This window comes from Vicugna pacos, chromosome 27, assembly GCF_048564905.1.
Source record: "Vicugna pacos chromosome 27, VicPac4, whole genome shotgun sequence".
In the NCBI taxonomy this organism is placed as follows: Eukaryota; Metazoa; Chordata; class Mammalia; order Artiodactyla; family Camelidae; genus Vicugna; species Vicugna pacos.
The window spans coordinates 13,645,868-13,660,874 of record NC_133013.1 but is presented as its reverse complement, the minus strand read 5'-3'; the positions used below and the strand labels follow the sequence as shown (position 1 = coordinate 13,660,874).

At 59.4% G+C, this 15,007-nt stretch overlaps 1 protein-coding gene across 3 annotated transcripts in view; it reads right to left on the bottom strand.

Annotated features, from left to right (window-relative positions):
- Nucleotides 1-6,790: 6,790 nt before the first annotated feature.
- RGMA (repulsive guidance molecule BMP co-receptor a) overlaps nucleotides 6,791-15,007 on the bottom strand; it is a 41,666-nt gene continuing 33,449 nt past the window's right edge. For all 3 annotated transcript variants that reach the window (XM_072950719.1, XM_072950720.1, XM_072950718.1), the window contains one exon: nucleotides 6,791-9,207. In XM_072950719.1, the coding sequence (XP_072806820.1) occupies nucleotides 8,497-9,207 (711 nt within the window). In that variant the 3' untranslated portion in view covers nucleotides 6,791-8,496. The remainder of the gene's footprint in view (nucleotides 9,208-15,007) is intronic.

The following is a 15,007-nucleotide window of genomic DNA, read 5'->3' as shown; positions in this document are numbered from 1 at the left end:
GAGGAGGGGGTAAAGGCTACCGGGAGAGGCCAGCCTCACCTGCCTCCACCAGCAGGAGGCCCGGAGGCAGTGCTGACCCGCCGAGGCCCAGCTTGGCTGACGGTCGGCCTTGCATCACCGTCACTTCCAGCCACCCTTCAGGGATGCATAGGCTCCTCCAGGTCCAGCCTCTCCTCCCCTCTACCTCGGTGGGGCAGCGGGAGGGGCTGCCCTGAGCCACAGGGCCCAGCATCACTCTGCTGCTCCCGGTGATGCTCACCTTAACACTAAGCTTGCTGGTTTGGGTCCATGCCCCTCTACTACCTGCCCTACTGGCTGCTCTGATCTTCTGTCTCCTTGAGCCCCCTGACTGCAGCCAGCCCAAACTGCTCCAGCAGCCTCAGATCCTGCGGGTCTGCTTCCAGGCCACTGTCCCCTTCCTCCTGCTGACTCGTTCATCCTCAGGATTCAATCCAAGCTCAGTTTCCTCTGAGGAGCCTTCTCTGACCCTGCTGTCTGCCCACCCCCCATCCAGTTCCTGTCTGTCCCTTCCCTGTGCCCACAGATGCCATCAGGGCCCCCGGCATAGTCTGCTGCCCCCATGTTGTCATAGCCACCATGCCCCCCCCCAAGAAAAGTGGGGCTCCCAGTGGGGACCAGTTTCCCTCCATCTCCAGCTCTGAGTCCTGCCTCCACATGGGCTATGTAGGGGCGGGGCTTGGAGCCCTCTCTTGTGAGGTGACCCAAGAGGGTACCAGGAAGCGGGGTCTGGGGTGCTCCCTTCCCCGGGGGCTGAGCCGGCTAGGGGCTCAGGCTGGAGTTCAGGTCCCAGTGGGCAGGCCTCCTGGACCAGGGGGACGTTTAAAGCAGTTAGAAGCCAGTTCTGGGCAGTGGAACAACTTCCCCAAGGCCTCCTGCCTGCCGGGTGTTAACCCTTCGTCTGGGGGATTGTGAGAAGGTCGGGGAGCTGGAGGGAAGGGTGATGCGGCTTTAGAGACCCGTGGCAAATACTCAGTTGAGGCAATTTCCTAACCACTGTGGTGTTATTTCAGTGCTGCAGTGCTGGGACGGCCCTGCGGGGGCGCACACACGGCTGCCTTAGCCAAGGAGGGAGGCAGCCCAGGCCCCGAGGCTCGCTGTACAGGGCAGGAGGGTGAAGAGGCGGCAAGGTCTGGGGGTGGCAGCCGCAGGGTGGACGGCAGAGTGGGCTCACATGGGGGCCCCGAGGCCCAGGAAGGAGACCCAGGGCCCTCGCAGCAGCTGGGCTGAGAGCATGGGGTTCGGAGACTGTCCATCTTCGGGTCAGGCTGCACCCCGACTGCTGTGACCTGGGACGGGTTTTAACCTCTCAGGGGGGATCCAGGGTCACCCACTTGCTGGGGGAGCCTCACCTGGCCCATGTGAAGCACATGTGGGGTGAACCATCACCACTGTGGCTGCCTCCTCAGGGCTGCTGGTCCCGAGCTTGGGCCGGCCTGGGCCTGGTGACCTGTCCTGAGGTTCAGCCCACACCCTGCCCTCCCTGCTCTGGAGAGGTTGGAGATGAAGGCTCTGTGGGCCTCCCTGGCTCTTTTTGGGGCCACCTCCTCCCACATCGCTCTGGGGTCCTGCAGCCCCCAACCCCCAACCAGGGGGGCCTCTCTGCCCTCCCCCCTCCCGCACCCCTCTGTCTACGGGGCACCAGGGCCTCTCCCTTCCTGACTTGGGGCCCACAGATGTATGATGGGGAGGGAAGTCCTTAGAGGTCTCTAGAAGAATTTAATTTTGCTAATGTTTTCATTTTGATGAACATCTTTTTCAATCAACTGAAGCAAATCCTGGGTCCTCGGGAAGGGCGAGGAGGAGCCCAGGACTTAAGGGTTGATCTGGGGCCAAGGGGTCAGGGCTCCTTACCCCAGGGGGAGAGGGGACCCGGGACGAGGGGCTTCCCAGGGTCTGAGGAGTGAAAGGCACGGGGGGACGGAGTCACTGCCTGGCACAGACGACAGACAGCTGAGCCGGAGAGAGCCTGGACCCGGATGGCTCCCCCCATGCCATTCAGTGTCCGCAAAACATCACCCGTGGTTTAAATTAATGCTGCTCAATTGTGATTTATTGGTTTTATAGTTTTGTATGGGCTTAATAAATGGGTCTTGATTTTATAGTTGAAGGAGCTGTAATTACAAAGATCTGTACTCATCCTCATGAATTAACTCCAGCCCTGCAGGGCCTGGGGTCCCCGGAAAGCATCCGTATATTATGAACCCCAAGCTGCTCATGGCCTAGACTTGTGAGTGAACGAAGCAGCCTGTGTGATGGGTCCACAGGCAGAAGCCACCATCCACAGAGGGTCACTGGGTGCCAGGATCTGTGGCTGTACTGTGTTTTCTTGTTTAGTCCTCACACACACAAAATTTCTTTGAGGTCGGATTTATCCCCATTTCTCAGTTGGGGATCCTGAGGCCCAGAGACTGTAAGTGACTTGCTCAAGATCACACAGCTCAGAAGTGGTGGAGCTCAGATTGCACCCCAGCTCCTCCTGCCGCTGAAGCTTGTCCCCACCTCATTCAATGGCCCAAGTGCCCCGAGCACAGCCCCCAACACATCACAGGGCTTCACTGAATGTGTGCAGCATAAATGAATGTGTCCCCAAAATCTAGACTGCGACCAGGGCTCACAGGGGACGCGCCTACCAGTGTTGGTGCCAGGAAGGACAGGAGAGCGAGAAGGCAGGTTAGACCCACATGATCAACACCCAGAGGGAGGGGCCTGGGCACTTCCTTGAGGGAGTCACCACCAGCCCCCACCCCAGTCAATCATTAGTAGCGGGAAGGATGTGTCAGCTCAGCAAGGCAAGTGCTGGCGTCCCCCTGGCTCTGCGCACCTTGGCATTTGGTCTCTGGTGGTCCAGGCCCCCTGCCTTGACTTGAGGGCCACCTGGGAGCCTTGCTCGCCACACCCCTCAGATGGAACCCCGGCTTCCAGTCACCTGAGCTCCAGGAAGGAGGCGGCTGGAAGGGGCTCCGCCGTGATAAATCAGTCCCTGGAGCAAACACTTGGCAGGGCGCCCGGCACATGGCAGGTATCCAAAAATGGAGCTGTCGTGGCATTGGCTGGGGTGACTCCAGTCTCCAGGCATTCGGGAGTGGGGTCCGCACCTGCAGGATCAAGTCTGGGACTGCCAACACGGCCTCCCCCACCTGGGACAGCTGATGGCCGTCCCTGGACTGGTGTCCCAGCCCAGTACCCACGGCACACCTGGGCCATCTCCTCCTTTGACCCCAAGCCTCTCAGGCTTCAGACCCGGGGGACCCTCTCTCCTGTCCCTTCTCTTCACGGTCCACCTTCATTTGGTGGATGAAGAACCGCCTGCAGGTCACGTGGCCAGCAAGTGGCAAGGCCACAGCTTGAAGGGGACTCTTTCTAGTCTACAGAGGTTCCACTACATCGTCCGGTAGCTGGGGGAGTTAACATGCCCCACCCAGGTTTCCCTGCTATTCTTTTAAGTAAAATTTTTCAAATTTAGCATCATTATCCCCATCAGGATCAAGACTTTGGTTCATGCATAATTGGATATTTATGAGCATGATATTAAGCTCAATCTTAGAGAAGCCAGCTGTCTTTTCCCAAGGGTGTGGCCCAGGCCACCTAACCCATGGGGCTGCCAAGATTCTCTGCTCTGGCACAGCCTTCAAACATCTTCAGCTCCCTCACAACAGCCAGGAGACCCCTGCCAGGCCTCTTACCAACCATGGCTTTGCAATTGACTTGGGCAACTACAAATAACACTTTCCCTTTGTTTGGGAGGTTTATGTTGAACCCTTCACTCCTTACAAATTTGCTCTTGGAAGTTTCACCATTTAGATTTAAAAATTAAGAACAGTCCAGCTACGTGCGGATACTGCTGTCGGTTTCCCAGAGCCGCTCCCTACCTGTTCCCCCTGGTCTCAGTACATATTACTCTGGCTTTCCCTGGAGCCCAGCCCCCACACCTGGAGGCAGCATCTTGGTTCTCTTTCAAATTCTTTCACTCCCCAAACCCTGCCAGCTCCATCTGCACATTAAACTCCAAAGCCCATCGTCCGCATCATCTCTGGCTTTGCCTCTGACATCCCACCTCTGACTGGCTTCGTGCTGCAGCCCCTGACCATCTCCCCTGATGGTCCCACTCTTTCCTGCAGTGATTCCTTTGGAACCGGAGTCAGGCCCATCTCTCCATGCTCAAAGCCTGCTGGCGGCTTCCTAGGGCAACTGGAATAACAAGGCCTTCCCTGCCCCGGCCACTTTGTGACCTCACTCTGGACCCTGGTCTGTCCTCTCACTGCTCCCCAGTCACATTGCTTCCTGCTGCCACTAAACTCTCTGGGTTGCTGCTCTCAGGGCCTTTGTACTCACCGTCCTTTCCGTGGAGAATGCTCTCCCCAGATCTTTGCACGGCCTGTTCCCTGGATTCACGCAGGTGAACTAGTCAGAGGTCCCTGCTGACCTCCTCCCCACTTTGACTCTGCATCTGTCTCTGAACCTTTGCCCCGTGAACCCTCTTCTTCATGTCGCTGTCACCATGGGGCACTCACTTCCAGAAGTGCTTAGTGACAGACCTGTGTCTCCAACGAGAACGCAAGCTAGCATGCACGTGCCTCTGCTGTGCCCCCCGGCACCAGCGATCCTGAGAGCGGTATCCGATGAACCGAGGAACACAGGCAATCGCAAAGGGAGGCGATGGCCGTTTCTGGCAGCCTCCCGGCGCTGCCCGGGCGCGCCAGGGCCCATGTGCGAGGCAATTTATGAGCGTTAGCTCATTGGAGTTCTGTCATGGCCTTGGGAGTTTGGTACTCATAATTCCATTTTACAAATAAGGAATCTAAGGTTCAAAAAATCCAAGGGAGACCACACAGTCAGCGACGGGCAGAGGCAGTCTGGAGGCCAAGTCGGCCTGCCGCCCGGGACCAAGTGCCACCCCTGCTCCACCCGCCGGCTGGCTGGCCCGACTCTGACGAGCCCCCCTCTGGCCTGGCTCCAGCGGGTCTCTGTCCAAGTGTCTGGTGATCATTTTCATCCCCAGATTTGCCCCCCCTGCATTATAAATGACTCGCATTGATTTGTTTCTGGTCGCTCCTTGTCTCCCGTCTTCTATCCTGACAAATTCTGCTTCACCAAGCGGGATCTCCGGGAGCTCTCGCCGCTGCGTGTGCCTCCAGGCCGCCCGGCCGGGCCGAGCTGCGCCGGGTCTCTGCTCCAGACCCGGCCCGCCCAGCAAGATGACCCTGCTTCTTGGGGACCACGGAGCTTAAGACGCTGTTCCATATTCACGATGAATGCAAACTTCCATGTTCACCAGCAGCGTGGTACTTGGAAAAGAATTCCAGCAGGTTAAGTTTAGGGTCCTGAACGAATTCCAACCCAAGACTAGTTTCTGGCAAGTGCCGTAGCATTTTCATCTGATGGTGAACGAGACATTTTTTTTTCCCCTCCCGTGTTCCCCGGCTTCTCAATAATGTGTTCTTCTGTGCTGGCCAAAGGCCAACAGGGGTGTCAACACCTCCCCACCCCCGACCCCCAAGTGAGTAATTTATTTCATCCCAGTTGCTAGCGAGGATGAGTCTGGGCGACTAGGTAAGGTGCGTGGGGATGGTCCAGCCTGGTTTTGTCCCTTCCAGGCTGGTTTCTCCCTCCCGAAGCCCAGGTTCCCCTGTTCTGTCTGGGAGCCTGCGTAAAAATAGGAAGTCCTCTCCTCCTATTTTTAGCTTCCTCTTCGGCTTGGGACTGGTGTACACAGTCACTCTCTGGGCTTCTCAGTTCCTCTCCCTACCAAGCTCCAGGGTCCACGTGGCCCTCTCCCCCTCCTTTCACACACCTTCCCACTCAACCCCTCTTGCTTGGGATAAGAATGGCACCAACACTGGACACTCACTGTGTGCCAGGCTCTGTCCTAAGTACTTTACATGAATTAATTCACTGCATCTTCAAACAACTCTATGGGATGGGCAAGCCCATTTTACAGAAGAGGGAATGGAGGCTCAGAGAGGTTAAGTGACTTGCTCAAGGTCACACAGCTAGGAAAGTGGAGAAGCTGAGATGTGGTCTGGCTTAAATCTGCTGCTCTTCTGCTGCATGGCATTTAGTATTCACAGCAGGGATTTGGGGGCAAAACAGACCTAAGTGTACATTGTGGCCTTGCCCTTGCTAAGTAACCCTAGCCAAATCACTCCAGCTCCCCGAGCCTCCCTTTTCTCATCTGTAAAATGGGCAGGCATTTGTTCTTGACTCATTGGTAGTTTCAAAAGATGAAATGTGAAGACAGCCAGCAGTTAACCTGGCCCCAAACAAGCTCCGGTCTCTTGCAGGCTGACAGACCCCTCCACAGTGCCATCACCCTATCCCTGGGCTGCGAGCCAGGAGGGGGACCTTTGGGAAGGAAGCAGCCACTCCCAGCTTGGGGGTCCTAGCCTGATGGTAGCAGCAGAGATGGTCTCATCCTGGATCTCAGGCCAGCCCACCCAACCTCATCCCAGAAGACCCTTCCTTGTCCCTCCACCACGTGGCCATCTGTCTTCCAGATGGTTCCAGCTCCGCAAGGGAACCTGGACGCCTTAAGCCCTAAAGATAGCTCATTACAAGGAGAAAAAGTAATTTTAGAGAAGCATGAGGCTTTGGTTGTTAAACTGCTTCATCTTCTGCAGGTGTTCACAACAGCCAAGTCACACACGCACACGCACTGTCCCCCACCCCAGATACACACACTGTAATGGGACACCTACCACCCAAGTCAACCCTCCACCCTCAAAGGGACCAAAGCCTGTTCCGAAAACAAACTCCAACACGTAGTCCAAAAGAAAATAACAAAACAAAACCCAAACTTTACTTGCATTTAGCCATTAATAAATAATTTACAGTATGTACATGTGGTGACACTCCACACAGGTCGCAGACACAGGACACAGTGAGGGGTCCCCACTTCCAAGCAGAACTCGATCAAACACAACCAAAATAAAGTGCTTCACTTTTGACTTCCGACAGAGGGACCATTTAAAAACCAGCAGGGAGGGGCCAGGCCACGCCTCCCACCCACCTGCCTGCCCACCGCCCACACCCACAGCTTGGCAGGGAGAGAGGACCTCTTGGAGGGGGAGGCAGGGACGTCCGCAGCCTCCTGGGCCAGTGTATGAGAGGTCCCGGGGGAACAGCAGAGAGGCTGCCGGGGATGTGGCGGGCGGGTGGGGACAGTGTGGGCCTGTGGGGGCTTCTGGAAGGATCACCCTCTGGGGCCCGGCCGTACCTTTGGGAGTGGAGCCCAGCCCAGTGCTGGTCCCTGGGGTTCTCTGAAACAGCAGCAGAGGTGGGGCTGGTTCGGGGCTCCTGGGACGGGCAGCCTGGCTGACAAGAGGCTGGAGCCAGGCCCAGCGGCAAGACTCCTGGTTGTGTGGCCACTGGGCTTAAGGGGAAGGCTGAGATGGAGGAGACCCTGCCAGGGATGCTAAGGGCTGAGACCCCTTCCAGGACCTGCTCCTCTCCCCAGAATGCAGACCTGGGTGGACAATGTCGGGGGGGGGGGGCTCTGAGAGGCAGGTGAGGAGACAGCAGAGGATCAGGGCAGGCCAGCTGGCCCTATCCACTGGGTCTCCAGCCCACACCCTGTGGCCCCAGCCCCGCTGCCCACAGGCTCCTGCCACCTGCTGGAGAGGAAGGAACAGAAATCAAGGGAGCAGTTCTCTGTTTAGACATTTAGAAACAAAGACTCGACTTCCTTAGAACAGTAGGGGCCAGGGGACAGGAGGGTTGGGGAAGGGCCATCGCTCAGAGCACGTGCCAGCATGCGTTGTCCTCCACCTGCAGGGCTGAACCCGCACCCACAGCATCCGGGGCGCACACGGTGGTCTCTCCCTGGCTCTCAGGGAGGCCACGGGCAGGAAGGCACCGGGAGGGCACAACCTTTTGGCCTAAGGGTTCTATCAGTTTCCTAACGATGCTCAGCAAGCCCTGGGGGTGTCCTCAAGCCCAAGGGGAAAGGATGCCCTGCCTGCCCAGGGGGGTCCAGCCCTGAGGCTGCCTCAGACCCTGGCTTCCTGTGTGCGAGTGTGTGTGAGTGTGCGCGTGGGCGCGGGCGCGGGCGCAGGCGGCCCCAGGATGCGCGTGCAGCAGTCAGCCGGGCCTGTTTCAGTGCATTGCGAGGGGTGGGGGCAGCTCGACTCTGCCCACGCCCAGTGTCTCTGGCGGGGTGGGGGCTTCGGGCGGGGGCTTGGGCCTGAGGGGCTCTGATTTGCACATTCACACGGCGGGGCAGGCAGAGAGGAGCAGCTCTCCCTCTGCACAGCTCTACTGTCACAAACATCACAGCACCGGTCACCACAACCTTGTCACGGGCCCCGGGGAGGGGAGGGGATGCCCCATGCCCCCAGCCCTTGCCAGCAGGCAGCCCCAGGCAGCTCGGAGGTAACCGTCCCATGTGGCTGGCTGGGTTCCAGACCCCTGCAGGGAGTGTGGGGCCACCAGCCCTCGCGTGCAGCCGCCGACCAGCTTAGGGACGCCTGGCTCTCCATCCTACACAGCCTCCAAGAGCGCAGGGAGCAGAGTCAGGAGCAAGAGGCTGCTGAAGAGGGGCCGGGGGGCCGAGGGCGGCCCCGCAGAGGCTGCCCGGCCCGGGGGCTCCCGAGTCCTCTCGTACAGGTGCAACTTGTCCTTGTTGGAGTGGAGCATCTTGACGTCCTCCAGCGCGTAGTAGGCGGCCAGGGTGAAGTTCACGTCTCCCGTGGTGAGCAGGTCGAAAACGCAGGCCTGGTAGTAGAGGTCCTCCACGGGCAGCTTCTCCTTACACTTGGCCACGGCCGTCTCGTACGGGAAGGTGTCGGGGGCCGCTGGGGCGGGGCTAGCGGCCGGCGGCCTGCGGGCACCGGGGCTCTCGGCGTGGAAGGCCTGGAAGTCGATCTGCTGGTTGAGGGGGCAGCCCCGCAGGCAGAGGTAGAGGCCCTGGCTGTCCCGGTCTTCCACGGCGTTGACCACCTCCTCGGGCATGCGGACCGCGAAAGTCAGGTAGCGGCCCACCTGGCGGACCACGATGGTGGTGCCAATGTACTTGGCCTGGATCTCCACGTGCTGGCCCGACACCTTCTCCGTGATCTTCAGGCTGTTGGCCCCATGCTTGTCCCCGCCATTCTTGGAGCCGTCGGCGAAGGCAGCCGGGAGCTCATCCATCTCAGCCTGGTACACCTTCTGGTCCACACACTCCTGGAAGTTCTTGAAGATGATGGTGAGCTGCGGGGAAGGGGACACAGAGAGGGCGTGAGGCCCAGCCCCATTTTTATGATGCTCTGGACTCCGAGGAAGGATGGCAGGGGCCCCCAGGATGCCCCAGACTGTCCGTCCCCCATTCTGGTCACAGCTCAGTGCCACCTGCCCTGTTATGCATTTCATATTGTTCTTTAAAACAATTTGCTTTTTTGCTTAAAAATTTTTTTCTGACTAGAAGGGGAACTTCATACTACTACACTAAGTGGGAACCAGTTCATTGACCATAAGCAGAGGTGAACCATAAAAAGAAAAGCATAGCCAATTAAAAACAGAAGGTCCTTGTCCACTGCAGTGGACCGAATCATGGCCTCCGAGGTATCAGGCCCTAATCCCTAGAACCTGTGAACGTGTGACCTCATATGGCAAACAGGCTTGTGCAGGTGGGATTACGTTATAGTTACTGAGATGGAGGAGTCTGGGTTTTCCTGGTGGGCCCTAAAGGTGATCACATGCGCTCAAAAGGCGGCGGCAGAGGGAGATCTGACCACAGAAGAGAAGGCTGCGTTTCCATGGAGACAGAGATGATGCGGCCTCAAGCTGAAGGATGCCAGCAGCCCCCAGAGGCTGAAAGAGGTAACAGATTTCCCCCTGGAGCTGCTGAAGCATCTGCCTCGATGTTAGCCTTGTAAGACCCATTTCAGACTTTCACCTTCAGAAGTATAAGGGAGTAAGTTTTTGTCTGAACCACTAGGTTTGTGGTACTTGTTACAGCAGCAGTAGGAAACGCATAAGGCCCACAACCATCTAACATCACCTCTCACACTGCCAGGGGACCCGCAGCAGAATTCCTGGAAAAGGGCTGCAAGCCACTGGCCGAACATAACAGCAGGTGAAATGGAAAAGGCTGACGTTCAAAGAAAGAACGAGCAAGCAAAATCCATGCAGGTGACCAGAGGCCAGCAGAGGCCACCGCAGCAGGGCTGCCCCGAGGGGTAACCAGCTGGGCCTTGGAGGTGAGCAGGAGGCACAGGGAGGAGAGGGAGGGGCCGGTCAGCAAAAGGGAGAAGGGGGCTCCAGACTGGGACAGCCAGGGGAGCAGGGAGGCCCTTTTCTGCTGGAGCCTGAGGCTGGGGCAAGGGGCAGTGCTGAGCTGCTGGAGAAGCAGAGAGCTGAGTGGCTCCATCAGTAACTGTCCTCCTGAGAACCACAGACACGCTCACTACATTCATTACTTCCTGTCCTGTGCGGTGCAGCAGGGCAGGTGACATCACCTCTGATTTACAGATAAGGAAATTCAGGTTCAGAGAGGGAAAGTGACTTGCCCGAGGTCACACAGCGAGCAAGAGGCAGAGGTGGGATTAAGCTCTTGGTTTCCAGTGCCTGGGCATTTCATTGGCCGCAGAGCCATAGGGTGGGAGGCTTGGGAGAAGGATAAGAGCCAGAAACAGCCGAGGGAATGATGTGTTTCCCCGCCACCCAGGGTGAAACGTCCGGCTGCTCCTTCCTCCGTAATCCTAACCGGGAAGACTGTACGGGGCGGAGACACGAGGGAAACTGGGAAACGGCCCCACTGACGTTCCTGCTGTGGGTGCCAGTGGCTTTACCACTGGTGGCTCTGGGTACTTCTGTGGTCACAGCACCCCCGGGCCCAAGGGCCACTGGAACCTGGACTCCCAGCCCAAAGCCAGGGAGGGAGGCAGGGTGATGGGGGCAAGTCGGTGCCCAGGCTTTTTGGAACCCCCTGCTAAAAGGACCCCCCACCCCAACTTCTGCACGGCCCCTGTACACCATTCCAGGCCTTGTTGTCCCCTCACCCATGCCACCAAACCTGGAGAAGAAAGGCCTCGCCAGCTGGCTCACAAGGCTCCCTGAGGGGTACCATGCCTCCTCATAACATATTAGACCTGGGGGGCTCCAGCAAGGGGCAGGGAGCTGCTGATGACACATATGGCTGGCCATGGCTGAATTCTCTGCCTGGGCAGCCCGGGGTACATGGCTGTTTAGAGGCATGAAGATGGCCTGGGGTAGCCTGCGGGCTGAGGGCAGCACCTCAAGGCACTAAGGCAATTTCCTGCCAGGCACCAAAGAGGAGACCCAGAGCAACTGTGATGGGGAAGGGATGGTGGGGAGAGCTGCAGACGGACCTCAGCTCAGGCAGAGGGTAGGGAGAGGCCAGCCCAGACAGGCAGGGCCCAGGCCTGGAGCATGTCTGGCTGCAGTTCTGGGGTGGCTGGGGCACAGCCAGGAGGCCTAGGGGGAGGCTGGCAGGGAGTGGCCTCTGCCTGGGGCCTCAGGAGCAGGTGCTGAGGACTGGAGAGAGAGGTGGCCCAGGGGCTGCAGAAATTTCAAGGCTGAGCACCCCAACAGGGTGGCAAGAGCCGGGGTGGAGGTGTCCCTGGCTCTGATTCATCACTGCTCGGTGGGTCCTCCTGCCCACACCACCAGAGTAAAGCTCAGTGGCGATCAGGCAGGGAGCATATGAGGAGCCTGAGGCCTTTAGAGGGAACTCAGACGAGACCCTGGCCCTTCTCACCCTGCTCCTGAGAAATGCAAGGGTGAGAGGGTGTTAGGGGCGCATGCAGGCCGCAGTGTGACGCCTGAGACTTGTAGGCGCTTGAGGCTTTGTGGGGCCCGTCCTCCATCAGAAGGGTTGAAAGCCGCATTTCTGGATTGCGTCGGTGTGAAGACTAATACAGTCTAGGTGGGATGACACTGACTTTTCCCTTCTGCCTTGAGAAGGAAGGAAAGCCTCCTCGTGGGCCCTAGAAGCCTCGGGGCCACCGTGCTGCGCCTGTGGGGCCTGAGGGGTGACGGCGGGGTGGGCACGGGGCACACTCTGGAGTCTTCCTGGGACACAAGGAGGGGCTGGGCTCGGAAGCTGAATGCCGGGGGCCACGTGCACAGCTCCCTGGGCCCGGGGCTCCCTGGAGGTCATAGGCTGTGGGATGTCCAAGGTGGCTGTAGCCTCTCCATCCCGCCTTGAGCGAGTCCTATGTATTGAACCGCAGGGAACGGCCACCCCCCCTCCCGCCCAGACCTACCACTTCACCTGGATCCACCTCCTGCTCCATCCAAGGCTCCTGCCCTGATGTGGAGGCTGCCTGCGGGGGGCCGGGAGGTGGGCCAGCCGGGGTGGTCTGGGCAGTGGGTGGTCCTGCCTCTGAGGGAGGGGAATGGGATGAGGGGCTCCGATGTCCCTGCCTGGTGTGCCTGGTGTGCAGGGCCACACAGACACACAGACACTGGGGGCGGGAGGGGGGGAGCGGCTTTCCAAGGGCCATCAGCCTCCCTGGAACAGGAAAGGCTGGTTTCGCTCTAACCGCCATCTCTCGTGGAGACAGTCTCCTGGAAGGCTGACAGGCCGCTTGACTCTTCTTGGCACCAGTGCCAGGGACTCAACCACAAGTAACAGCATGAAGGGGGCCTGTCGAAAGCCGGGCGGCTCGCTGCCAATGCGGCCACGGGTGTGGCTGCCGCTCCCCTCTCTGCCGCCCCCCTTCCCGGAGGGGCCCGCGCCCTCTCCACCGCGGGGCAGGGGGCAGAGCCCCGCTTCACTGACAGCTATTTAGGGAGCACTGACTATGTGCCAGGCCTGGGACTGGGGGCTGTGTCCCCAGGAGCGGAGGAAACAGGCCAAGCCCCAGGTCCTCATGGAGCTCACATTCCGGGGGGTGAGGGGTGGCATCACAGACAAGCCGAGCAGTGATGCCGGGTGAGGGGACGTCAGTGCTCCTGAGGGGCCTGCAAGGGGGATGGGGGAAGGCAGGGACCCCGGAGTTCCTCTCCTCCCTAAGGCTCAGTTTCCCCACCTGTAAAATGCACAGCTGGCAAGAGGGAGACAGAGCAGGGGGGGCCGGGGGTGGGGTCGGGCAGGGGAGGCAGAACCTGGGAGCAGGAAGCTGGCTGGAAAACACTACATCTTGACCCTCCAAAGAACAGAGGGATGGGAAGGGCTGGACCAGCCAACATCACACTCCTGGGCGGGCACTGCAGCTGAGGGGAGTGGGTTCCTGTGAGCAGGGAGTCAGGCAGAGGGCTCTTGCAGGGGGCGGGGGTATCACAAGAGCCCCCGGCCCTACCACCTCAGAGATAAAAGCCCACATTCTGCTTGGCTCTGCTGCCGCCTACTCCTGTCCGTCCTTCGAGTGCAAGCTCGGTGCAAGGACTTGCAGGAGCCCTCCCTCAGGCGCCCCCAGGCCCTCAGCATCCTGCTGCCCAAGCACCCATCGCCAGCACCCCTTGGCCGGCTTCTTCTCCATCATTAGCCTGGGAGCTGTTGGGAGGGAAGCATCCCCAAGAACAGAGGCCGTCACAAAAGAGCTGCCTGGTCAGTGTCTTCTGAATCAACGAGGGAACAAACACAGCTGAGTAATGGAGGCCCACAAGAACAGGCAGAGGCAGGCTGAGGGTGCTGGCGACCAGCCACCGACATCTCTCACCTGGGCACCATGAGGCCCCCAGTCTGCCCTGAGACCCGAGACCCGCCTGGCCGCAGACACTGAGCCTGTCACTGCCTGGCCTCCAGCCAAGAGCCTTGCGCTGCCTCCTGGCTGATGGGAAGACAATAGAAGGCTGCCAGAGGGCCCTTAGCCTGCTGACAAGAGCAAGGGGGCCCCTGGTCGCAGCAGGAACAGTCTGGGTTGGTTAAGGGGCCCAGCTGCAGAGCTCCCTACTCTTCTGGAGGCTCCACACTGGGAGAGGAAGGGAGGCCTCCCCGCCAATGTCTGCTTGGGCAGGTCTGCTGACCACAGTGTCCAGCAGTGAGTCTGGAACAGAGTGGGCATTTGAAAAATGTGGGCTGAATGAATGAATGGAACACAGGAATGAATGATTCATCCATGTGGTTTCTGGACTGCCTTGCTGAGCTCAGGGTCCTGCTGCACGTCAGTGGAGAGTCTAGGGTGGGGTCCAGGGTCTAAGCCCAGGCGCATCACCCCAGCCTGCGGGACCCCCCAGTGTGGGACCTAAAGGCTCTTGCTCTACCTGTCACCCCCTCCCCAAAGAGGGCAGCAGCTCTGCCTTGCTGGTCACCGACCACTATTCCTCCCAGGTCTGTTATCACATTTGATGCCCCACCCTGGGTCAGGAGGGGCAGCCCTCCTGAGGTGCACAGCCCTCTCACCCCCTGGACCTCTGGGTGCCCCCCTGTCAGGATGGGACAGGGAGGTGGGGTCCCCCTCCACAGTATGTTTGCTGCTAGATTTAGAAGCTGCAGCCTCAGGCTCCCAGCGTTCATTTATCTTGGCTCTGGGGATGGAGGCGGGAAGGTGAAGGGGCCGCAGAGAAGGTGGCCGGGTCCTTGACTCAGGCCCCCCTTGGTCTGCAGAGGGCGGGGAGTAGGGACGGGGCAGAAGGACCACCAGCCACAATTTGCTGCTCACTAGGCTTCAATGGCCTGGTGCCAAGGCCTGAAAGGACACCCACGGGGCCAAGGCCAGCTTGTTTCCTACCCAGCAGTTGGTCCCTGAGAGAGACCCCTGTGGGCATGCAAGGGCCACCAGAGCAGAGGGAGGTGGCAGGAATTTTCCTGGCTGCCAGGTCACCTCACTGTCCTCCTCTGGGCTGTGGAGGGACAAGAAGGAACAGAAACGCCCTTGTGGGCCAGCCTGGCGCTGCCCCACACGCCGCCTTGCAACGTGCTCTTTCTGGGAAAACAGACCTACTGCCAAACCGGAAACCCCAGGGGCTCTGGCCAGGCCCAGGGGAGGCAGAGGTGCCCCCATCGTGGGGACTCTGATCACCCACCAGCCTCCTGGACTGGAGGCCACACCCACCCTTGCAGGAGACCCTCCTGGAAAACGGGAGGGAGAATCTAGGGTGGACA